The 24,579-nt window shown below is 36.1% G+C and overlaps 1 protein-coding gene and 1 pseudogene across 8 annotated transcripts in view; both read left to right on the forward strand.

The window, feature by feature from the left end:
* The window catches only part of Rbpj (recombination signal binding protein for immunoglobulin kappa J region), a 242,224-nt gene that overhangs the window by 178,751 nt on the left and 38,894 nt on the right, over positions 1-24,579 (forward strand). For 6 of the 8 annotated variants that reach the window (XM_087187425.1, XM_087187424.1, XM_087187423.1 and 3 more), the window contains one exon: positions 18,098-18,136. The exons of the other annotated variants lie outside the window; for them this stretch is intronic. In XM_087187425.1, the coding sequence (XP_087043551.1) occupies positions 18,098-18,136 (39 nt within the window). The remainder of the gene's footprint in view (positions 1-18,097; positions 18,137-24,579) is intronic. 8 annotated transcript variants of the gene reach the window in all.
* Positions 524-647, forward strand: LOC147825084 (small nucleolar RNA SNORA51; annotated as a pseudogene).

The raw sequence follows: 24,579 nt of genomic DNA on the forward strand, positions 1-24,579 counted from the left end.
TCCAGTGCTCTCTTTTGTTTCTCTTTGACTTGGTGGTTCTGACACTCCTTCAGAGTCATTTTCTCTTCTGTCCTTTGTTCCTGCTCACTTGACTCCGTGTTCTCTCTTTGTTCCTTGTCCCCTTTTTACTCCCCAGCTCCCTTCTCACTCTTTCCTTTCCTCCCTATTACTTGCAACTTGAACAAACAAAGGAATTTGCTTTGCATTCTGCCTGCAAAGGAATAATAATGTGAGCATTAATAAGATCAGTTTTCAGTTACAGAGCCGATCAAGTAAGAAATAAGCTGGGCCGGGGACTTAGCTCAGTGGTGGTGGGCTCAGTGGTGCCACCACCTGCCTCGCAAGCACAAGGCCCCGTGTTCGATCCCTGATACCAAAAAAAAAAAAAAAAGAAGCTGACCAACAAGGGTTAGTCAGGAAGATGCTATGAAAATAGCATAAATCTTCAATCTTAGAATGATGTCCAAAGTTAAAAGAGCTGAGCCAGCACAAGTAGTATTTCTCTTTTAAAATAGAGCTTCTTGGCCTCTGGGCCTTACATCGGCTGTATCGTTACACTGACTGTACAGAAAGAGGAGGCAGAGTCAGCCTTGCCTGTATACCTCTGCCAGCACCCATGCCTGGTCTTTATTGTGGATAGGACAGGGTATGGGCTGAGGCATGGAATTGAGAATTGGACTGGGGGAGAGAAGGAGCTAATGGCCAGACCAGTAGGATTTTATTTCTTTTTTCTTTGTTTTTTGGTTCCGGGGATTGAACTCAGGACCTTGAGCTTGTGAGGCAGGAGCTAGAACTACTGAGCTAAATCCCTGGCCCAGGATTTTAATTCTTGAGGAATACTATAACCAAACCAAGGCATTGGCAGATGTCTTATAACAAAGTACCACAGAAGGGGTAATTAATTTTAAATTAAAGATTTATTTCTTGTAGTTCTAGAGTCCGAGAAGTTCATGATTGAGGGGCCACATATGGCAAGGTTCTTTCTGTGTCATAACGTGGTAGAAGGCATCAAGTGGTCACATAAGAATGTAATAGGGGGCCAAACTCGGCTTTATAACAAAACCACTCCCCCAGTAACATCAGTCTGTTCATGAAGACAGCAATATTAAAGAACTCATGAGCACTGAGCCCTTGTGACCTAAGCAGCTCCCATTAGGCCCCATCTCCCAACACTATTGCATTGGGCGTTTCAATTTCTGACACATTCTTTGGAGGACTTTGAAGGACACATTCACACCTTAACAGTAGTTCAGAGGAAAATATTAAGAATGGCTCCTTTCAACTTGGATTTTCATTGCAAAGTTGAGATTTATACAGTACTTAGAATTAATTTTATCTTTTTGATCTTAAATTTTTCTCCATGCCCAGAACTACCAATATTTTCAAAAGTACAGGTAACTATTTTGTTAACCACATTATTGGTTTAAACATAATGGTTTAGTAGATTATTATTACAAAAACAAATTTCCTGGGTGAAATTATTGGAAACCTGCTTACAGTATCTGCTAGTTTTCTTATCAGGTGCCTTTTTTTTTTTTTTTTACTGGGGATGGAACTCAGGACCTTAAGGTTGTGAGGCAGGCAGCGGAACTACTGAGGTAAATCTCTGGCCCTAATCTCTAGAGCTTTTAAAACACAGATTCAGAATTATGTGAAGGAACTGATAAGGTATATTGAGAGCCCCATGTTTTGGCATTTCTTCACAGAATCTGAAAATGTGAATCACCACTTTTTTTTTCTTTTGGAGACAGTGTCTTAGAGTATAGTCTGTACTGGCCTTGAACTAGCTGTTTAGATCACGCTGGCATTGAGTTGGCAGTCCTGCTGCCTCAGCTTCCTGAGTGGACTTACTACTTTTTTGAAATGTTAACATGGTTCATAAAGAACATTTTTTGTTTTTTGAGCAAGTGACAGTAACCTGTACCACTGTATCTTTGTGGGACATTCTCATGGGAAAAATAACTTCATTAAGGTAAGGATATTAACCATTACTTTAGCTATTTGTACTTGGTGGTAGTGTTCCCTTTTTGTTATAAGATTTGTACTGTTAATACCAGCTTGTTTACATTTTTTCCTCCATTGCAGAATTAACTTTTTAGGCATTTCAGATTTGGGTATAATTGTTCATTTTTAAATAGTTGATCTAAATAATACTATAAGGCTATAATTTTATAATAATTTTTTGTTTCTGTTGTCTGTGTTCCTTTTTAACAGATTACTTGCTATTATCATAGTTCATTCAAGCTTGTAAATTTGACCATATGTCTCTAAAGTGTATGTCTACCACTTAAAAAAGATTGGCCAGCATAAAAGGTGTAGGCTAAAATACCATTTTGCATGTCCAGTTTATTGTGGAAACAAGTTGGCATTTTCTTCTTTGCTAGGTTACTACTTGTAATTCAAAGAGATTTTGGGTTTGATTAATCTCTAGAGCTTTTTTTTTTTTTTTTTGTAATGGGGATTGAACTTGGGACCTTGTGTTTGCGAGGCAGTTGGTGGAACCACTGAGCTAAATCCTGGGCCCTAATCTCTAGAACTTTTAACACAGATTTTCCTGGTTTATTTAGTCTTACAGTATTCTTCATATCCTCTGGTTGGATTATTATATTTTCTGTTCAGGATTCAACAATTTTTATATGCTTAGAAATAGTTTACAGATTAACGAGGATTTTTCTGAAACATAAAATTAATTTCCAGATGAGAAGTAGTTTGTTTAATGGGAAAAGTGAATGGACATTACCAGTGAGTTAGGGGAAACCAGAAAAAAGTCTGTTTTGAGGGAAGGCAGGGAAGGTGAGTGAGTTGTGTAGGACCTCCTTATATATTTATCTGTGGGACTTTCTGTCTTCATCCTGAGTATGATCAGTGTGTGTTCAGAAGTAGTACCTTGTGACTTTAAGAGCTTCAGCTTTCCCTTGTAGAGTAAAAATAATTTAATAATAGAATGTTGACTCTCACAGTTAATGGGATTTAAATGAGAGCATATGTAAGTAGTTATAGTCTGTTGCTATTTCTTGTCTCTCTGCTAGATGAGGACAATATAGAAAGCTATGGGCGTAAGTGGTAATGAGAGTTTCATCTAACTGGAATCAGGGAATGAAGATAGAGATTTTGGAAATGTAATTAATGGCATTTGTCACTGAATTGTTTGTGGTGGAAGTCAAGAATAGGAAAAAGGTGTAGAATTTTGGCACTGTGGAGAAGGGGAGACTGTCTTTAGGGAACATGCATGTGCAGAAGTGGTGAGAGAAGAATATTAAAAAATTGTGAAGCTCACTCTATAGAAAAACTTTTATTAAAGTTTAATTGAAAGCAGTTAACTAGACAATAAACTAGTAAGTTAACTGTGTAACATAACGGCTTTGTCATTTGCATATTTACATTTATAGCACAGTGAAGTACCAAGATAATACATGACACAAATGAACCAAACTATGGAAGTTAATCTACACCGGCTGGAGGCCTTACGCTTGTCTTCCTCAGTGCCACCCCAGTTACGTTACTGCCCATTCATTGCTCAGTGTGCCACTCATTGAAACAGAACACTTTGAGGAAGAATGTGTGCAGATGGCCAGCCAAGTGTGGAGAAAGGCAAGCAGATCTCATATCTGCCTCCCTGAAGATAGGATTTGGGGACATTTATGAGATAGAGCATCCAGGTAGTTTAAAGCATCCTAGGGAAAAGGGATTGGAAGTGATCAGTGGTTTGCACTTGCACAGTCTTTATAGCTCTTCATAGGGTTCATGTTCATAAAATGGGGGCATTCACATGGTCTGCAGGTGGGAGTTTTGGCCCCCTGATGTCAAAGGAGTCACTGGCCAGACACCTGTGAGGGCCTGGGTGAAGTTGTGGTTTCAACAAAATTGGTCTTCGTAACCTAGGCAGCCCTTATCATCATGATCCGCACATTAGAGGTGTTAGCTACTGCAAAGCTTGTAGGAGACCAGTAACACTTGCTCAGCCGTGTGGCCTCTAAAATTAGTGATTTTTAAAGTCACTAAAAGCAAGTAACTAAAGGTTTGCTGTCAGTTTCACTTAGACCCTTAAGGCCTTCACTCCTTCACCAGTACTTTGCCACTATAAGTAACTGATGATCTGTGCTTTTAATCACTGCTTGGTGATCTGACCAACCTCAGTTCCAAACATTTTGCTTGTATGTGCTGAGCACAGGCTCTGATGGATATAGAAGCAGCATTAGGCTGCATATAAATACCACCCAAGCTTGTAGTCAGATCTTACACCATCAACACTGGTGCCTCTTTGTGGTTTATTCCCCTTTCAGAGCCCCATGGCCTCCTGCGAGGCTTGAGTGAGCAGATACTAGCTCCTTGGTCTGCTCTTGTGTTCAAACCAATGTGTGAAGGCAGGCTGACAAGTTAATGGCTCCGGTGCATTTTGGCAGAAAGCCATCCTTTAAGCTTTGAATTGTGGCTAAGACCACTTCTTGAATGGTTTTTGGCTTTACCACAAAGATAAATTTGTTCATTAATAGTATGCAATGTGATAATGGAAAGTAAGTTACAATTTAAAATAAAAGGATTATTTTAAGGATTAAGCAAAAAGTCAGTTTCTTATTTGAAATGGTTTGGAAATTTTTTCCCTGTTCTAACCATAAGAATTTTGATTCTCAATTTTACTTTATTATTTTCTTGCTAACTTATATTTAGGGTACTCGTAGTGTCCTCTTTTACTTGTTTTTAAAAATGGGAATTGGGCCAGGGATTTAGCTCAGTGGTTCCGCCGCCTGCTTCTCAAGCATAAGGTCCTGAGTTCGATCCCTGGTACCAAAAAAAAAAAAAAACCGAAACAAAAATGGGAATTGCCATCTTTTGTTTGTTTGTTTGTTTTCCTCTCTTGGAGATAGGCTTGAAATAGCTTGACTTCATATAAACCTAAACCATAGTCTTTGCTTTGGGCATTAGACCTTAGGTTAGCTCTCTCCTCCATCAATGCCTTTATCTGTGTTTATTTTTTGAAAGGAAAATAAAAGGCAGATCCACTACTGAATTCAAATACAGATGTCCCTCAACTGCCAAGGTGTCAACTTCTGGTAAACCCACTATAAGTTGAAAATAAGTCAAAATTGTATTTCATACATCTAACCTACCTAACATTATAGCTTGGCAAGACAGTATTGGTTGTTTAGCTTTGTGATCACAGGGCTGACTAGCAGCTGTGGCTTGCTGCCACTGCCCAGCATCTGAAGGGAATAACATGCCACATTCTACTGGACAGAGAAAAGGTAAAAAATGTGAGGTATGGTTCCTACTGAAGGCATATAACTTTTGTATCATCATTAACTTGAAAAATTCTCATTTGGACCACTGTAAGTCAGACCATCTGCTTAGAATACCAAACTGACCTTCAAGAGTTTTGGCTGATTACAAAATTGATTGATCATGGTTTGATGGAGGTTGGAGTGGTACTGTGTATGCGTAATTTCTACTAACAGAAAAAAGAGGAATGTGAAAACTTCATTTAACTGAAGCCTGTGTGGTTTAGATCAGTGTTCCTTTTTAATTCAGAAAAATATACTTTGAGGAATTATAATTGACCACTATGAACACTGAAGTCAGGAGATTGAGAATCCTTACTGGAATATAATGTAGTCTCTTTGTGCAGGGAAAGTACAAGAGTAAATATTTCGGAAAGGTAGTGCCAAATTGATGACACACATGTATCCATGCAATAGTGAAAGTATGGTTCCCACAGCAAATGTCTTCAGATTTCCAATTTCTGTGTATTTGTAGCTTTAGAAAATACTTTTCATTTTCTAGTCATCAAAGAACAATTTACTTCTTACCCTTATAAACTTTAATCAGTAGTTGAATTGGGAGGCAGTGAAAGATTTCCCTTTAGATTTTTTGTTGACCCTCTTCATTGACGCAAGCCAAATATAGCTGCATCACAGAAAGTGTACTTTATAATCCTAGCACACAGATTACTGTACTGCCACCCTCTTCATATTTGTGAATACAAACTGCAGTTAAAAGTGTGTTAATGTAGAGTATGTGGAAAACAATGAACATTAAACGCTAGTTACATTTTGTACTAAATTTGCCAGTATGTGAAGTTGGGCAAGGCAGTTACTGAGCTGGTTTCCTCTGTATCTAATGAGACTAATAACACCTACCTTGTAAGATTGATGTGGTTAGGAAGTGAGATGTTCATGCAAAATATGTACCATAGTGCCCACCTCCAGTAGAGTAGCTGATATATATATTATATATATAAATATATATATTTATATATTTTTTGGTACTGGGGATCGAACTCAGGTCCTTTTGCTTGCACAGCAGGTGGCGAAACCGCTGAGCTAAATCTCCGGCCCTTCCAGTAGCTGGTATTGTGATACACTGCATACAGACTGGGGCCATGTTTCTTGTTTGTTGCTATGTATTCCAAGTGTCTTGTACAGTATCTACCACATGATGGGCACTTAAATGGCAAAAGAAAAGGAACCCGATCCTGGGAGAAGAATTAATTATCCTGTTCTCCTTCCTTCTTCCTCGTCTCAGTTTTAGGTGAAATAAGCAAAGGAAGCCAGTTTTAAAATCTGGAGTAGAAATATCCTGAATCCTAGTAATATTCAGCATATTTCCATGACCCTGAATAATTATTGAGTTTAAAAAAAAAAAAAACCATATCCATGGTGAAGTATGGTTTGCCAAACAATTGACCTTAATTTTCTGCCTTGTCATATAAAAGGGAAAACTGTTGGAATGCCTGATCGGGAATTTAGAGAAAAGTAGGGCCGATTATGTCAGGAATTCAAATATTTTAACTTAATAACCAGGCCACATGGTAAAAGCCTGTAATCCTATAGTTGTGGAGGCTGAGGCAAGAGGATCAAGTTTGAGCCCAGCCTGAGCAACTCAGTGACTTATGAGACCCTGGCTTGAAATTATTCTATGAATAAGTAAGTAAAGTAAATAAAATGGTTTGCAAATACAGCTCGGTGTAAAGGCCCAGGGTTCAATTCCTGTACTGTCAAAAATTTTTTAACTTGATACTTTTATTTTGAAAGTTTCACTTAATATGAAGTAAATATTTTTCAAAATATTACTGCTGAGGACTGGAAAACACCAGCTTCTAAAATTTTATGTGAAAATACAGAAATAAAGTCTAGGAAAGGACCCCCCCCCCGCCCCAGTTCCCTAGTGGCCTTCTCATGGGCTCTCTAGTCTCCATCCCTTACCAGGTAACCGTGTCCTGTCAGATACTAGAAACTATTTTTGCCTGTTTCTGATTTTCGTATAAATAGAATCACATAATTTTATGCCTTTTAAGTCTGCCTTCTTTCACAAGTAATCAATACTATGTATGTAGCAGTAGCTTGTTTAATTTCATTTCTGAGCAGTACTTTGTTGTATGCATATTCTGTAGTTTGTCCAGTTCTTTGACATGGATCATTTGGTTTGTTTTTTACTTAGGGATTATTATGTCTTAATGGTGCTATGGGCAGTTTGTTCACATTTGGGATATAGCATTTGTCTGTTTTTGCACTTCACCATCAACAATCTAGTCAGCCAGCATACATATATATATATATATATATATATATGCGCATATATATATATTTTTTTGGTACTGGGGATTGAACTCTGGTCCTTGTGCTTGCAAAGCAGGCGGCGAAACCACTGAGCTAAATCCTGGCCCTCGGGTGTGCCTTTATTAAGGAAAAATTATAGGCTTTCATGAACCACCTAATTGAATGATATTCTATTCCAGAAGCTAAATTAGGAAGAATTTAGAGATAGGCCATTGGACCATTTATAGGGAAACATTTTTTTCTATAGTGCTGATATTTGCATCCATGTGATGATGATAGCTTAAAAGGATGGAATATTTGGCCTTTTTCTACGAAGTTTATGGTTTAATTTCTCACTTGGTACTTGTAATGTTTTATTTCCAAAGTATTAGCTTTAAAATGCAAAGTTTAGCTTTAAAATCAGAAGAGCCTTTGGCTGAGTAGTTATTTTTTTAACAGATAATTTTATAATTTCCTGTATAGTTAATTCTTCAGGGGTATGAAGTCACTGTGAGAAGCCTGCTGAGACTTGACTTGTTTTTGTGTCTCATTTCCTTTCCCATTAAAAGTCTCCTTGGCCCTTTCTGCTGTATTCTTAGATATCTGACCAGTTTCACTGCCAAATGCCTTTTTACCTGTCCTGAACAGTGGCTGCCACATAACTGGATTTTGTTCACAAACAAATTGAGTATACAACTAAATGTTGTATATGTGTTCAAGAGTAGAACTCTTGGAGAACAGGTTGGGGAATCTTGTAGTATGTAGTTGTACTCAGGAACTTCCAAATTTCATTTTTGGCAAGGAAAGAAATACCTTATTTTGCTGGCCTTTTTTTCTTCTTTAATAAAGTCTCACTAGTATTGGAAAGAACATTTCAAAAAGTTCAAGAGGAGTGTTAGTAATTCCTGATTTTCTTGTTTATTTTTTTTTCTGGAACAAATTTTCAAGTGACTACCGAGCCTTCAGAAATTCAGGATTATTGCTATTGACAACCTGAACATCTCTTGTCAGAAAATTGTGTGGAGAGAACAAAAATCTTCACTGCCTTATACCTTGAGGTGGGAGTGAGAAATAAGAGAAAGTATAAGGAAGAAAGCTGTGTAAGTTCATGGTCACTGGATTTTCACAGAGGATGTTCAGGCCTGAGCAGTCTCTGCTGAGACCCACGCAAGTTCCTCTTGTAGGCAAGCCAGGGGAGAACTGTACTTGCTCACTGTTGCCTGGGCTGCCCTTTTTAGAGAGGTGTGGACTCTAAGACTTCACCACTGTGTCTCTTTCCTTCTATATCTTGACCTCCATGGTAGTAGGATCCATTTATATACACATACACCCCTGAAGGTTTTCGTTGTTACTGTTTTGGCACTTGTCTGTTTTTACTGTTACTGGGTAGGTTCTGCCACATGATACGGTAGGGTAGTAAGGTAGGCCCCTCTAAGCTGATCCCATGGACCCTCTCTAGGCCACAGTTGACAAAAATTAAATGTATATTGTTGTAATATGTCCATGATGTAAAATTTACCATTTTAGCCAATTCTAGGTGTACAGTCCAGCAGCAGTAAGAATGTTCACGTTGTTGTGCAGCCATCACCACCATCTGTCTCTAGAACTTTTTCATCTAATCCAACTGAAACTGCACCTACTTAATAATAATTCCCTATTCCTCCCTTCTTTCTGTGTGCACTTAGTTCTTTACCTGTTGTAGGATTGCTGCTTGTGACTAGAGAGAAAACCAGGTGGCTTTGGAGTCAGAACTGAATTTACACCCCTACCTATCATTTACCTTCTAGATCTGTGGACTTGGGTCAGGCTCTAATTGCTCCTCATCTCCCCTTATCTTTAAAAATGGAATTCTCTCTGGAGAAGGCTGAGGGGCTTGATGTGTGTAAAGCACACAGGACCCTGCTGGGTGTCCAGTAAAATGGTCATCTCTGCCATTTCATGAATCAATGCCATCCTGTGCCCCTGGTGCAGATGGCTTGTTCCTTGCCATTTGTCTAACACATGATTTGTTATGCCTAATAGCAGTTGTGGAATGATAGAGTTGGAAAGAATTTAGTCTCTTCACTGTCCAAAGATATATTTTATAGGTGCTGCTATATTTAAGAAACATGTACTCATTCGTCTATTCATTTATCAAACATTATTGAGTGCATTTTGAGTACCAGGCATGCCTGCCTCTGACAAGCACCATCCTGCTTTCTGTACCTGAATTTGATTATATTAGTATCTGAATTTGATTATATTAGTTAGCTCTTACTGTTTTCCTTTCATGTCTGGCTTGTTTCACTTAGCATAATGTCTTCAAGATTCTTCTGTGTAGTATGTACTAGCATTTCTTTCCTTTTTAGGCCAAGTAATATCTCATTGTCTGTATGTGCCACATTTTGTTTATCTATTCATTGTTAGTGGATATTTGGGTTCTTTCCCCCCTTTGCCTATTGTGAATGATGTTACTGTGAACATTGGTGTACGATTATCTTTTTGAGTCTTTGCTGTCACTTTTGGGTGTGTGCCCAGATGTGGAATTGTGGGTCATATGGTAATTGTTTTAAAATTTTTGATAATGCATATAGTTTTCTGTAGCAGCTGCACTGTTCTACATTCTCACCAGCAGTGCCTGAGGGTTCCAGTTTCCTCACATCCTGCTTAACCCTGTTAACTTCTGTTGTTGTTTCTGTAGTAATAGCCATCTTAATGGGTGTGTAGTATGTCATTGTGGATTTGACTTGGCATTTAGTGATTTGAGTAGATTTTCTTATGCATATTATCTTTTTATATCTTTGTTGGAGAAATACTTCTTTTTTAATTAGTTTTTTTGTTGTTGTTGCTGTTGTTTTGCAGTAGTGGGGATAGAATCTAGGGCTTTATGCATGCTAGCCAAGCATTCTACCACTGAGCTACAACCCTCAGCCCTTTTTTTGTTGTCGAGTTATAGGCATTCTTTTTATATCGTGGATGTTAGTTAATTCCTTGTTAGATACATGATTATATGTATTTTTAAAGTAATAGTCATTTCAGTTTCATTGTATTTGTTATATAAATATCACTCAGTAATCCACACTGAAGGAGTAGTGAGTGATGTTTTATCAAGTGCTTAGTTGGTACTGGCCTCTCTTGTCAGTGCTTTACATGTATGAACCTTTTGAATTTCCAAAAAACGTATTAGAAAAAAAAAGAACCTGTATAAACTTACTTTCATCTGTGTTTTCAGTTGAGGAAACTGAGACACAAAGTTTAAGTCGCTTTCCCATTCTAGGTCACAGCACTAGTTTGTGTTAAAGCCAGGATTTGGATTTAAGCAACCTAGCTCTGAGTCCATGCCCTTTCCATAGCACTTACCTGGCTCTTCCCTCGTTGGCTGTATATGAGCAGCTTGTGTGGTAGGTGGCACTTTTTGAGTCTGAACACTGCTTGGCCCCTCTTATACAACTTTATCATTCCTTTTTCCACTGGGTGAGGGGGTAGCAGAAGGCAAAACCTAAGGCAGACAGAATTGCGAAGATCAGGAAACCATGACTGAAATTATAAAAGCATATGTGTCAGATGAAAACACAGGTCATAAGACTAAGTGAGGTGCCTGGAGAAGTTATTAGCACCAGTTAAGATTAAGACCTCCTTAATGTTCATTAAGTTACATTCCTTTTGTGGCAGTGTAGGTTTTCATAGTGTATGAACTTGATTCTTTGAGTGTGACACAAAGTTTTAAAAATGGTTCCAGTGAAATTTGTTTACTGAGACTTTTTAAATGGTGAATTCTTATCTCTACTTTTATTCTTAATTTTCTCTATTTTTATTTTAAGTCACTTGTATTATAGAGTTGGTACTTAAGTGGCTAACAGTTGAGAAATAAAATATGCAATATCATTTTGTTTACCTAAGCCAAAGTTAATTAGTAAAGACAAAGAATATGTCAGATTATAAAATACACTCTAAAGCAAAATGGAATTTTTATTGCTGCCCACTGTTATCAGAAATAATTGTGTGTTGATTGGGTATGTCTGTGTGTTACACATAAAATCAGTGCTACTTTCTGAATAGCTTTTTTATGTCTACATGGGCGTAAGTGGGAGGTGCTGTGTGACCAGCAAACACATGATTCAGAAATTTGTTTGTTGATTCAAATGATGCTTTATTGAACATCTTTATGCATATTTTTCTACAGTTTACAAGTTACATGCTTGTGTGCAAATTTTCCAGAATTGAATTGGCCAGGTCAGAAGAATGTAATAGACATTGTAAAAATGTCTTCCAAACAAGTTTCACAAATGTAAACTCCAAACAGTGTATGACAGTTCCTGTTTCTTCACCTGTACACCACCCCTGGGGTGTTATCAAACTTTAGATCTATAGCAAGCAATTCTTAAATAATTGCCTTAATAACATAAAAGCTGAGAAAGAGAGCTGGCCACAGAGCCACCTCTCATGAGTGTTTTTTTGATAGGGTTGTCACCACCAGGTTCTGCAGCAAGCAGAGTCAAGCCACAGTTGATTAAGAGATGTATGCTTCTTTGGGTGTGTCCATTTTGTTCTGATAGAATTTTAATTTGCAGAAATGTTGCAAAGATATTGCAGAGTTCACCCATATTTCTCAAATGTTAACATTTACCACATTTATTTTAGCCTTCTTTGAACATACACACACACTTTTTTCCCTGAATTGTTTGAAGATAAGGTCTATTGTATTACAATATTTTTGGACATTCCCTTATGTAAATAATGTACAGTTATCAAAGTTAGGAAATTAAAATTGATGCAGTTCTGTTATCTGTAGGATTTATTCAGATTCTGTCAGTTGTCTAGTATCTTTTATAGCAAAAGCAAATTCTGTACATATGTCACATGGTGCAGTTGTTATGAGTCTAGTCTTTAATTTGGGCTAGTTCCTTAGTTTTCTTGTCAAAAAAATGTTCCACAAAGGGCCGGGGATTTAGCTCAGTGGTTCTACTGCCTGCCTCGGAAGTGCAATGTCCCGAGTTTGATCCCCAGTACCAAAAAAAAAAAAAAAAATTCCACAATTTGAATTTATTCCTCATGTTTAATTCAGATTATCTTTGTATTGAGGGGAACAGCAATATCACAAAATCAATATTTGTTCTGATACATCATGTTAAGCGGTATTTGATGTAGTTCATCTCAGTCTCATTCGGTGTGTGTGTGCATGGGTGTTACATACACATGCACACACATGTGGGATGTTTAGTCCTGTGGATTGAACCCAGAGCTTCCTGCATGCTAAGCACATGCTCTACCCCTGGCCTACACCCTGTTCCCCCTAAAGATTTTTAAGGCCATATTTTCATGTAAGTTCTTTGTACAAGATATTAATGGAGATCAGTATTCTCACAACGTATTTGTGCTATCTGCATAGTAGAGCTTATTGCTGTTGACACCAAACATAGTTGGAGATTAAAGTCTTAATCAGCCCTCATTTTTCTTCTGCTCTTCTGTATATAAATCCTGGTACTTATGAACTCGGTGAAATTTAAAGACTGTTTAAAGCAGATTTGATGTGATTTGGTTTAATTATGAATTTGAATATAAGTAGACACTTCAGAAGTACAAATGGCCAATAAATACATGAAAAAATGCTCATCCTTGCTGACCATCAGAGAAATGCACATTGAAACTACCCTGAAATACTGCCACACTCCAGGAAGAATGGCTTTCATCAGAAGAATCTAACAATAATGACTGCTGATGAGGATGTGGGGAAAAAAGAATTGTACCACATTGTTGGTGGAAATGTAAACTAGTACAACTAATGTAGAAATCAGTGTGGAGATTCCTTAAAAAGCTAGAGGTACAAATTCTATTTGATCCAGCTGTCCCCCTCCTAGGTATTTTCCCAAAAGACTTTGTCATATTACAGGAATACATACATACCCATGTTTATTGCAGCACAATTTATAATAGCTAAATCTTGGAAGCAGCATGTATGTCCATCAACACATGGATCAATGGATAAGGAAAATTATTTATGCTCAACAGAGTACTACATTGCCATAAAAAGATAAACTTGAGGTATTTATAGGTAAATGTATACAACTTGAGAACATAATGTTAAGTGAAATAAGTCATACATACAAGGTCAAATATCACATGGTTTCCCTTATCTGAGAGAAAAATATACATAAATATAAATAAATAATAATAAAGAGGCCAGGGATTTAGCTCAGTGGTTCCGGTGCCTGCCTTGCAAGCGCAAGGTCCCGAGTTCAATCCCTGGTATCAAAAAAAAAAAAAAATAATAATAATAATAAAGAGCAAAATAGAAGAATGATAAATAGGAAATAAGTTCAACTACTTCCCCAAATTACATATTTTGCTGTTTAAAAAAAATCTCAATATATATGCTAATTTGTTTTTATACTAATAGTTTATCTTAGTTCAAGGAAACGTTTCTGTTATATTTCTTTTTTGTAAGAATCTTTTTGATTTATGTCTTGTACTGAGTAATTACCTTGAAGATATTTTAACTGTTATTCTCATCATTTGGTCATGAAAATTTGTTTTTTCATAAAATAAAAATAATTGATTGTAAAGTAAAAAAAATTACTAATTTGAGTTGTTAATGCTTTCTTTTCTACTCCTCTCCTGTAAATTTCACCAGTACTTTTTGCATTCATTTATCTTAACCTCATTTTTAAGCAGAAAATTTGTGAAGTACAGAAAAATATAGGGAGTTACTTCAAGTTTCACAACCCAGTGCCAGTTTTATTTTCAAAAGCAGTGTTCTAGTGCTATAACTAAGGCACTATTCCGAATAGGTCAGGGTTTTGCTTTGTTTTGTACTGGTGTAATTACTAAATTGTTCTGTACTTAAAGTAAGTTTTTTCCCCTCTTTCCCTTTTTGAGTTTTGACTTGGTTTTGTCATGGAAAGTGTCTTCTAGCCAGAAAAGGTGTAAAGATGATGAAGTTCTGATAACTTATCATGTTTGGCCTCAGTACATCTGTGGTCATATACTTCCTTAACAAATTGGTGAATATATAAGGAAGCATATATGGTATGGTAGGAAACACTGTTGTACCTTCTCTGAGCAGAAGGAAGTATGTGTATATAAATGTAACAAGTAGGCAAATATTTTACTTTTTTGAAAATTTCAATGGATTGGAGGATATGCGGATATCTCGTAACTACTTACAGGTAGGTTGTGCTTTGTTTGATGATAAATTGTAACTTTTAAAAATCTTTACACATCTTGGTATATAAAATTGGATTCAGCTAGAGTAATTAACATTACAGTAGTTATTCTTATTTTGAATATAAGATCTTTGTTAACTGAGAAGGGAAGTGTTAGTGAAATTAAAGTAAAGTGAATTTGTTTGCTAGTTTAAAATTATATATATGGCATGTATAGAGTGAAGAATATAAGTTTTATTGAGCCATTGTTTCATATGAACATAATGGGTAATGATGGCAAGCAGGTGTTTCATTCCACCTTACTCCCAGTCTGACGCAGAGGGATCCAGAACACAGAGCAAAAAGGAAAGGGCATGGTGTAAATCAGCAGTATACCAGCTAATTTTTGTTTGCTATTTTGAAAAGTCTGGAACCATAATCTTTTCTCTTTAAAGGTTTGCCAGGATTTTTATTACATTTAATTAAAAGTACATTTATATGGCATGCAGAAAATTGGAGAAACCTACTCATGTAAATAAGATATTGACAGTCTGTAATTATCAAAAGAGAAAATGGATAATAGTGATTCTTTGTTATAATGAAGATTTAATGAAGATTTTGAATTCATTTTTTTATTATTTTAAAGATTTTGAATTTAAAAGGGCTCTTAGAGCACTTAAGGATTTAGTTTTTTGGGTTTTTTTGTACCGGGAATTGAACTCGGGTCCTTGCCGCTTGCACAGCAGGCAGCGAAACCACTGAGCTAAATCTCCAGCCCTTAAGGATTTAGTTTAGCTTTTTGGTTTTTATGTTGTGAAACATACTATATAGCTATTACGAAAAAATGTTTTGTACAACAGCTGAAATTTGGCCCAACTTATTTCTGGGTTACTTGTCATGTCAGTTCCGATCATGTTAATAGACATCTTGCTTTTCTGATAAGATTGCCATACTACATCATGAATTTTATTGAATCACCCATGATTAAAGATGGGCTGCCTTTTTGAAGTAGACAAAAGTTTTGTGTTAGTCATTTATTAGGTTAGTAATGGAGATGAATCTTGATTAAGTACAGGTACATGTTGTATCTTGTTATAACTTGACACTTTTTCATGTGAAGATTTATTAAATGAATCTAGTTGAATTATAAGCATTGATTATATACTGTGAATCTACTAGATATTTTTTGAATTTTTGAATTCTTCCCCTACTCCAGTAAATATAGTAACCAGTAGATAAAATGAGATAAATAGGAATGTCATGGCTTATGCATTAAAGAGAAGATCAAGACTGCACATAATTTTTGGAGGTACTTTATTATATCACTGAAGAAGCAGGGTTTTTTTTTTTTGGTACTGGGGATCGAACTCAGGTCCTTGCACTTTCGAGGCTGGCAGCAGAACCACTGAGCTAAATCCTGGGCCCTGAAAAAGCATTTTGATCTTAATGTTTCTACAGTTCCTAGCCTTAAGATGGCACGTAGGTGTAATGATGCATGGTTTGGTACAGAATGCTGTCCAGGTTCAGCAGGCAGTTGTATTTAGCTCTCGTACTCATGTTTTCTAGGGAGTCAGAAGTAATGTTGCATGCACATGCTATGTAATCGCTGACTTGATCTAATGAGTATTTCTAAAAAGGATGTTTTAATCAACATTTACTTGTTAATCTAATTTTTTTCCTTAAATTCTTTTATTGGTACATTTTAGGTATACAGTACATTTACATTTATCATTGGGTGATTGTACTTGTACATGATGTATCTTGGTTCTTATTTTTTCCCCATTGCCTGTGTGCCCTTCACCCCCTCCACCCTTCCCTATTTACAAAGACTTTGTTTCCATTTTTTCCTTTTCTTATAATTTTTCCTTTCCTTTCTTTCTGTTAATCTAGTTTTGGTAGAATTTCAAAGCATTGAGGAATGAAATTTATATTTCATTGTTGAGTACAATGAATCTCTTACTAGTTATGTAATTAATTTGGGCTAATCCCAATGGGTACTTAGTGGTTCGAGTAGTAAGGGTTAGTATGGTGATTGGAAGGGTGAAGGAGTTATTGAAATATCTTTCATTTGTCCCTTAAGTAGATTCCAGGCATATGAAATACAATTCTGTATGTATAAACTTTTGGGTTTATGTAAGATACTCTGTACCCATCCAAGTAAGGAAGCTCCATTGTAATTATATGTAATAGTGGTATATTTAATCAGTTTCAAAGATTTTAATTTTTGGTACCAGGGATCAAACTCGGGACCTTGTGCTTGTGAGGCAGGTGGCATCAAAGTTAATAGTCTTGTGGAATGTCACAAATACAGTATAGGAACTGTGCTATGAACAAGTCATTTGCCTCTTAGAACTGAAATCTTCAAAACAGAAAACAATATTTATTGTGGTTTTTTTTTTAAATACCATGCCTTCACCATCTCTCAGAAAACCATTTTCCTATTACAGAGAAAATAAGGTCATCCAAAAAGGAGCTACGTATTCTTTATATACTTGTTTCTATTAACATCATAACTCTTTTACTTCTTTTGATTTAACTATTTATAACTTTAAAATTATAATTACTAGCATTTATTGAGCACTTATATTCCAGGCACTATTCTGTATATTTTCAGTATATAAAGTAAACCATTAATTACCATACTTACTTTCCTCAACAACTTGTCATTTTTGCAGATGAGGAGTCAGGTAACTAACTTCAAAGCTATACACCAGGAGAATGCCAAATCATGAATTTGAATTGAGCCAGTCCTACTCTAGAGCCTTTCCCTCCGTGTTTTGCCATAATGAGAAGCTGAATTTTGCCTTCTTGAGTTTGCTTGAGCTTTTCTCCTTGTCTGTTCTGGGTGATTGCTGCCTCTGCTGGCCCATAGGGTCATAGACTGTAGACTAGCTCTCAGTCTGGGTTTCATTCTCAACGTGGCCCTCCACTTATTTTAGGACATGGGACAGGTTGCGTTTTGTATCTTTAAGATGAGGCCAGTATGTACCTTATAGAATTGTTTTACAGTGATTGAATAGAGCAGTATATATAGAAAGTGCATACTGGTTTCTGACACTGGGTGAAGACTTGTGAGCTCTACACCACTACCTCTTGGGCTCAGAGCATTTTTCTCTGCTGCTAATTACGAGGGACTATGGTCTTTGGTTAGTTGTTTTTTCTGAGGTGTCTCTAAAACGCGGTGCCTGTCATCTTCATCTCATCAGTCGGCTGCTTGCTCAGAGTGGGTGTGCAAGACCTGCTTAGGGTGTGTTCTAGTTTAAAAACTACTCTAAAATGTGTATTTTGTTATTTGTGGTTAGGGATGACTTCTAGAGGATTTCTCTTTTCTCTGTTCTTCAGTAAGGTTGAAATCAAGTCATAATGGAAATATCATGGGGTCTAGAAAACTAACTACGGAGGTTATGAGACAGTTTTTAAAGTATTTTTCTTTTCCCCCCCCAGGAAGTTTGGTGAGCGGCCTCCACCTAAACGACTCACTAGGTAAGCAATATATTAGTGAGGCTTTCACTTAGCCAATTTGAGTATGTGTAGATCCTGTCATTTATTAAGGCACCGTTAGAAATCTTTCCCATATTTTTTTTTTTTTTGTGGTACCGGGGATTGAACTTGGGTCCTTGAGCTTGCGCAGCAGGCAGCGAAACCACTGAGCTAAATCCCCAGCCCAAATCTTTCCCATATTGACACCTACATTACAGACTTATTCTGATCCTTTCTACCTCCTGTTTTCTTCTCTACCTCCAAAACCCAAAAGAAAACGTAAGTATGAGGATATAGTTCAAAAGGGAAGAAAGAAAACTTTTCAAGCAATAATTTTTACAATACAAGGCCAGCAATATTAAAGAAGCTTCCTGTATTTAGCTGTGTTTAGCCAGTCACAATTCTTTGATTACAGGTGAGGCTTGAAAAGATTTAATAATGCTCTTAGAAAATAATTTTAAAGAAAACAAGATTTTAATGTTTTGTTTATTTATTTATTTATTTGTTTATTTTTTGGTACCGGGATTGAACTTGGGTCCTTGAGCTTGCGCAGCAGGCAGCGAAACCACTGAGCTAAATCCCCGGCCCGATTTTTACCTATTTTACTATTTTGTTTGTTTGTTTGTTTGTTTTTTAGTACTGGGGATCGAACTTGGGTCCTTGCTTTTTTACCTATTTTAAAGAAAACATAAGATTTTAACATCTCACTCCAGAAAGAATGGCTGCTATTAAGAAATCAACCGGGGCTGGGGATTTAACTCAGTGGTTTGGCCACCTGCCTCGCAAGCACAAGATCCCAAGTTCTGTCCCGGGTACCAAAAAAAAGAAATCAACCAATAACAAATGCTGGCGGCTGTACGGGAAAAGGAACCCTTCTCCACTGCTGGTGGGAGTGTAGACTGGTGTAACTACTGTGGAAATCAGTGTGGAGATTCCTCAAAAAACTAAAACTAGAGATTCCATTTGACTCACATATTCCCCTTCTTGGTATCTTCCCAAAAGAATTGAAAGCATCATACTACAGCAATATATGCACACCCATGTTTATAGCAGCACAGTTTGTAATAGCTAAATCTTGGAAACAGCCAAATGCCCATCAACAGATGGATAAAGAAGATGTGGTGTTTTTATACAATGGAGTACTGCTTAGCCATAAAAAAAAGATAAACTTGAGACATTTATAGCTAAATGGATGCACCTTGAGACCATACTCTTAAGTGAAATAAATAGGACACACATGTAAATACCTCACTGTTCTCTGGTCTGAGAAACTATAAGTGTAAATGAGGATCAAAATGTATAATAGATATTGTGAAATAGGAAGAAAATGTTCAAATGGTTAGGGGAACTAGGGAGGGGGGCAGGAGAAAAGAAGGAAGGGAAAGGAAAATGAGAAAAGGGAAAAGTGGAAACAAAGCTTTTGTAAATAAGATGGGGGAAGAGGGGTTGAAGAGAGGTTAGGAGAATGGGAAAAAAAAGAATCAAGATATATCATGTACGAGTGCAAATTCCCTATGATGAATGTGATCATTATGTATATATAAAATTACTGTTAAAGTTAATTAAAAAACATATATATAAAAAATTTTTACAAAGCTATTCCACTGACCCACCTAACAGTTTACCCCGGGTGTTATTCAGGGGAGCGTCCCTTGTTTACTTGTTACGTACTGAGTGTCCTGAGTGTCACTTAGGTGTCATTTCATCCAGTTGATTCTTGTATTGAGTACATTTGATAGAATTATTGTTTTTATACTTCCTGTTATCTCATAAAATAAATAAAAATATGCAATTTTGGGTCATCTCGTATTTAAATAATTGGACTGTTAAGTGGTTAAAGAATGAGGGAGACTTGCCAGAAGAACACAGGAGACAGTGTGGAGATACTCCTACACCGTGATCATCAGATGAATCTGAAACACCTTGATCATCAAGTAAGTAATGTTGCAATAGATGAAAATTCATAAAATCAAGCAACAGTTTAGAAGTCTATGCTGGTGGATTGAGCATCCCTAATCCAGAAATCCCGAAAATCTAAAATAATTCCAAAATCTGAAACATTTGAGTGCTGACAGAGCACTCAAAAAGTTTTATACTCTTGAAGTATTTCGGATGTTTGGATTTGAGATGTTCAAACCTTCGTCTGTCAAATATAGCAAAAATCTGAAAAAACTGAACTCCAGAATACTTCTGGTTATAAGCATTTAGGAAAACATAATCTATAGTGAGATAATTATCTCAGCATACAGATAATAATTTATCTCTCCTACATATAAATATTATAAAATTATTTATATGAATGAGTCAGCAAAAAGAGGAATAGAATAACTTTTCCTTACAGAAGAATACCTTTTCCTTACAGAAGAATACCACCTAACAAATGTAGAAGGAATGTGGAAATAAGGAAATCGCTATTGGGCAGTTGAAGTGTAGTGATAATTTCAGGCAAAATCATCAGTGGTTGCTTAAACTACTGAATTAAAGTTAATCATTTATGTACACTCAAGGTGAGTCCTGACAACTCAAAAGGGAGAGCAGTAACATGATAGTGCACAAACCTGGCAGACACCACCTGTAATTCATCTAAATTAATGTCACCACTGGTGACAAACATATCATGTACATCCCAAGGACACAGTTTCACTTTTGGTGTAAGATGCAAATTAAGGAACATCTGAGAAATAAATGGTCTTTATTCTTCAAAAAAACCTCAAGATTATGTAAAACAAACACTAAGGAATTGCTCCAGGTTAAAGACCAAAGTGATAGAAATAAATGTCCTATAAATAAATAAATATAGAAATAGATGAACCTTGAAGCAGAAAAAATTTTTTTTTCTTTTGTTATGAAGCCAGAGTTGACATGTTTTCTGTAATGGCTTTAGACAGTTGGCAAAATTTGAGTAAAATATTTAGGGTAGAGTTGTTTTATCAGTGACAACAGCATTGTGATTTTTAAAAGAATGTCCTCTTTAAAAGGAAATAAACATTGAAGTATTTTGGATAAAGTGGCATGCCTGCATTGCTCTTAAATGTTTTAAACATAACATGCAAATGGTATGATAAAATATTAAAATTTGAGGAGCCTCAGTGACTAGGAATTCCTAGTTCTACTTTTGCCAGTTTTCTGTGCAATCCTTAAAATTAGTTTAAAATTTAAAATCATTTAAAAAACCATTATATAAATATTTTAGATAAAACGTGTTGGGAAGTTATAGGTCCATGTAGATATATTTCCATTTTTAAAAAATATATCTGTTGAATAAATTCTGATCAATAGAATTGCTATATTTAGATATATAAGCATTTTGAAATTTAAAACTTAGACGGTAAATATTACTAGCAGCAGTTAGTTGAAGTGGCTTCTAATACATTTTGATGACTGAGTTATTTTCATGGATACATCTGTAAAAAATAAGCAATATGATAATTTCATAAGGAAATTTTTCTTTCTTTCCCTAAATACACACAGTAATACAGTAGACCTCATCTACTTTATTGTGATTTTTGCATCATTTAATCTTTAAGTGGTTTTCCCTGTTTGGAAAATTTTATTAGCTTTTAGGACTACCATTTATGGCTAAGATGGAGTAACAAGAACTGGACTTCTCTAGCCTGAAACAGCTAAAAACCATGGACAAAATACATGAAACAGTGGTTGTCAAGATACTGAACATCAGGCAAGGAAGGGAGTGATTCCCAAGAAACAGGAAACAAATGAGGTTAGGCCCAAGATTGCCCCAGCTTTGTCCCCAAGAGTTTCCAGGCCAGACAGTGGGGTTGGGGGTGTGGGGAGCAACCATGTGAGACAGAAACTGTAAGGAGACCAAGAGAGCTGAGTTCACAGGGCTGAGACCCAGAGAGGAAAGAACTCAAGAGCTGCGGAGAGCTACAGAGCTCTTCTAGCATTCAGTCTAGTATTGATCAGCACATGTATGTAAAGAAAGTACTCATTGTGGGGGAAAAAGCATCCAGAAGAATTAGAGGAATCAGTTCCTAAAACTCAATTATGGCTGTGAATTACTTTTTTGAATGACCAGAGTAAAAAAAAATCTCGTAACTCACAGGGTATCACCTAAAGTACTCAGAATCCTTCTAAAAATTAGGCCCAGACCAAATGATACTCTTATTTTCACATAACATAAAGCACAATTGAAAAGATCGAACTATGTAATTATGTAACAGAACAAAGCTCAAGAATAAAAAACCATGTTACACACCAAAAACATAAAAATTTACCAGTCATACAAAGAAGCAGGAAACTATCCACAATGAGAAGAAAAAAGTTAAAGGCAACCAAGATACGTCAAGGATGACATTAAAACAGTTACTATGCTTATGTTCTATATATTCAGGGGACTAAGATTAAGCATTGGAGAAATGGCCAGATGGTGTTTTAGATTTTGTGACCCACATAGTTTCTGTGGTATAACTCAACTCTGTTGTAGCACAGAAGGAGGCATAGACGATGTGTGTGTATACTGGGATATGGTTTTGTTTCTGAAACAAATGAGGGCCAAACTGCCGGCTGAGCTAGAGGAGAGATTGAATAAGTTTAATAAAGCCATGGAAGCTATTCATTTATAAAAGACCCAATTCAAATTAGTAGAGATAAGAGTAATATTTAAGATAAAAAATAAACTTGCTGAGTTTGATTTCAGAGTAGACCAGGGAGGAATTAGTGAATTTGAAGACATCGTGGTAGAAAGTATCTAAAATGAAGCACACAGAGGAAAAAATCTGAGGAAAAGGCACACATTACTAAGCTGTGGTCTGTCTTCAAGTGTCCTTATATCCATGTGAGTGGGATCATTGAAGGAGACAGTATGCATAAAACAATATGTGGAGAAATAATGGCGGAAACTTTTTACTTTCATTAAAAACTTTAAAACCACAGATCCAAGAAACTCAGTGAATCCCAAGTGTTAAACTACAATGAAGCACATGGTAGTCAATTTGATTAAAACTAGTGCTAAAGAGAAAATCTTATAAGGCAGTAGAGACAAAAGACAAATTTTACAAAACAACAAAGATGAGGACAGCAACAGGTTTTTATCTGGAACTTGCTATGGATAAGAAAGTAGAGCATGAGCATTTAAAGTGTTCAAAGTGGGGGAAATACTTGTCTACCTAGAATTTTCTACTTAACAAAGGCAAAAGAAAGACTTTAAGGGGCCAGGGATTTAGCTCAGTGGTTCCGCTGCCTGCCTCACAAGTGCAAGGACCTGAGTTCAATCTCTGGTACCAAAAAAAAAAGACTTTAAGGACATACTAAAAATGGAAAAAAATTCATCATAAACAGACCTGAGTTACAATGCTGTAAGAAATCCTTTGAGCAGGACAATCATGCTACATAGAAATCTGATTCTGTACAAATTACTAGTATCAAGAAAAACAAAGGTGATATCACTAAAGATTCCACAGATATGTAAAGGATAGCAAGCAAATACTAAAAATAATGTTTTCCAATCATTCAAAGCTTTTAATGAAATGCAAAAATTCCTTGAAACTAGCATACAAGAATGGCTAACCTGAACAACCTCGTATTTGAAGAAATTGAATTTGTCATTATTAACTTTCTGACAAAGAAAATTGCAGGCCCAAGTGGCTTTACTGTTGAATCCTACCAAAGTGTAAGAAAACAAATACATGCCATTTTTACACTTTTGACGAAGTGGGAGAGCAGGACATACTTTCCAGTACATTGTGAGGACAGTATTTCCCTGTTACTATGAGCAGCCAGAGATAAAGACTAATATCCATTATGAACAAAGGTGCAAAAAATCTTAACAATTTTCAGACGAAATCCACAATGTATTTATATATTTATGACCTAGTGAGATTTATCTTAAAGTGGAAAATAGTCATTATAATTCAATATATTAACAGAACAAAAAAGGAATTTAAGAAAAAAGAAATATTGAGTAAATAAAAAGGTCATTTTAAGGGTTTTAGAAAACACTTTGACATTCATTCTTGACACTTCTGAGCAAACTAAGGAAACTTATTCTGAAAGAACACCAATGAAAAATAGCATCTAATATATCATACTTAGTAATGGAAGCCTGAATCCTTTTCCTCTAACATCAGGAACAAAGAAGGATGTCCACTCTTACTGTTTTCGTTAAATACTGTGCTTGAGTTTTTTTTTTTTTTTTGGTACTGGGGATCGAACTCGGGTCCTTCTGCTTGAGAAGCAGACGGTGGAACCACTGAGCTAAATCCCCAGCCCTATGCTTGAGTTTTTAATTATTACAGTATGACTAGAAAAGGAAATTAAAAACATCCAAAGTAGGATGAAATGAAACTCTTTATTGCAGACTCCACAATCATCTATATAGAAGATTTCATGGAATCTTTTAAAAAAGCCATTAGAACTAATAAGTGAGTTTGGCAAGGTAGTGAGGTACATGATAAAAATATAAAACTGAATTGTATTTCTATATG

This window comes from Heterocephalus glaber, unplaced genomic scaffold (assembly GCF_053883595.1).
Source record: "Heterocephalus glaber isolate CG9 unplaced genomic scaffold, H.glaber_assembly_v1.0 deba00001509, whole genome shotgun sequence".
Lineage (NCBI taxonomy): Eukaryota > Metazoa > Chordata > Mammalia > Rodentia > Bathyergidae > Heterocephalus > Heterocephalus glaber.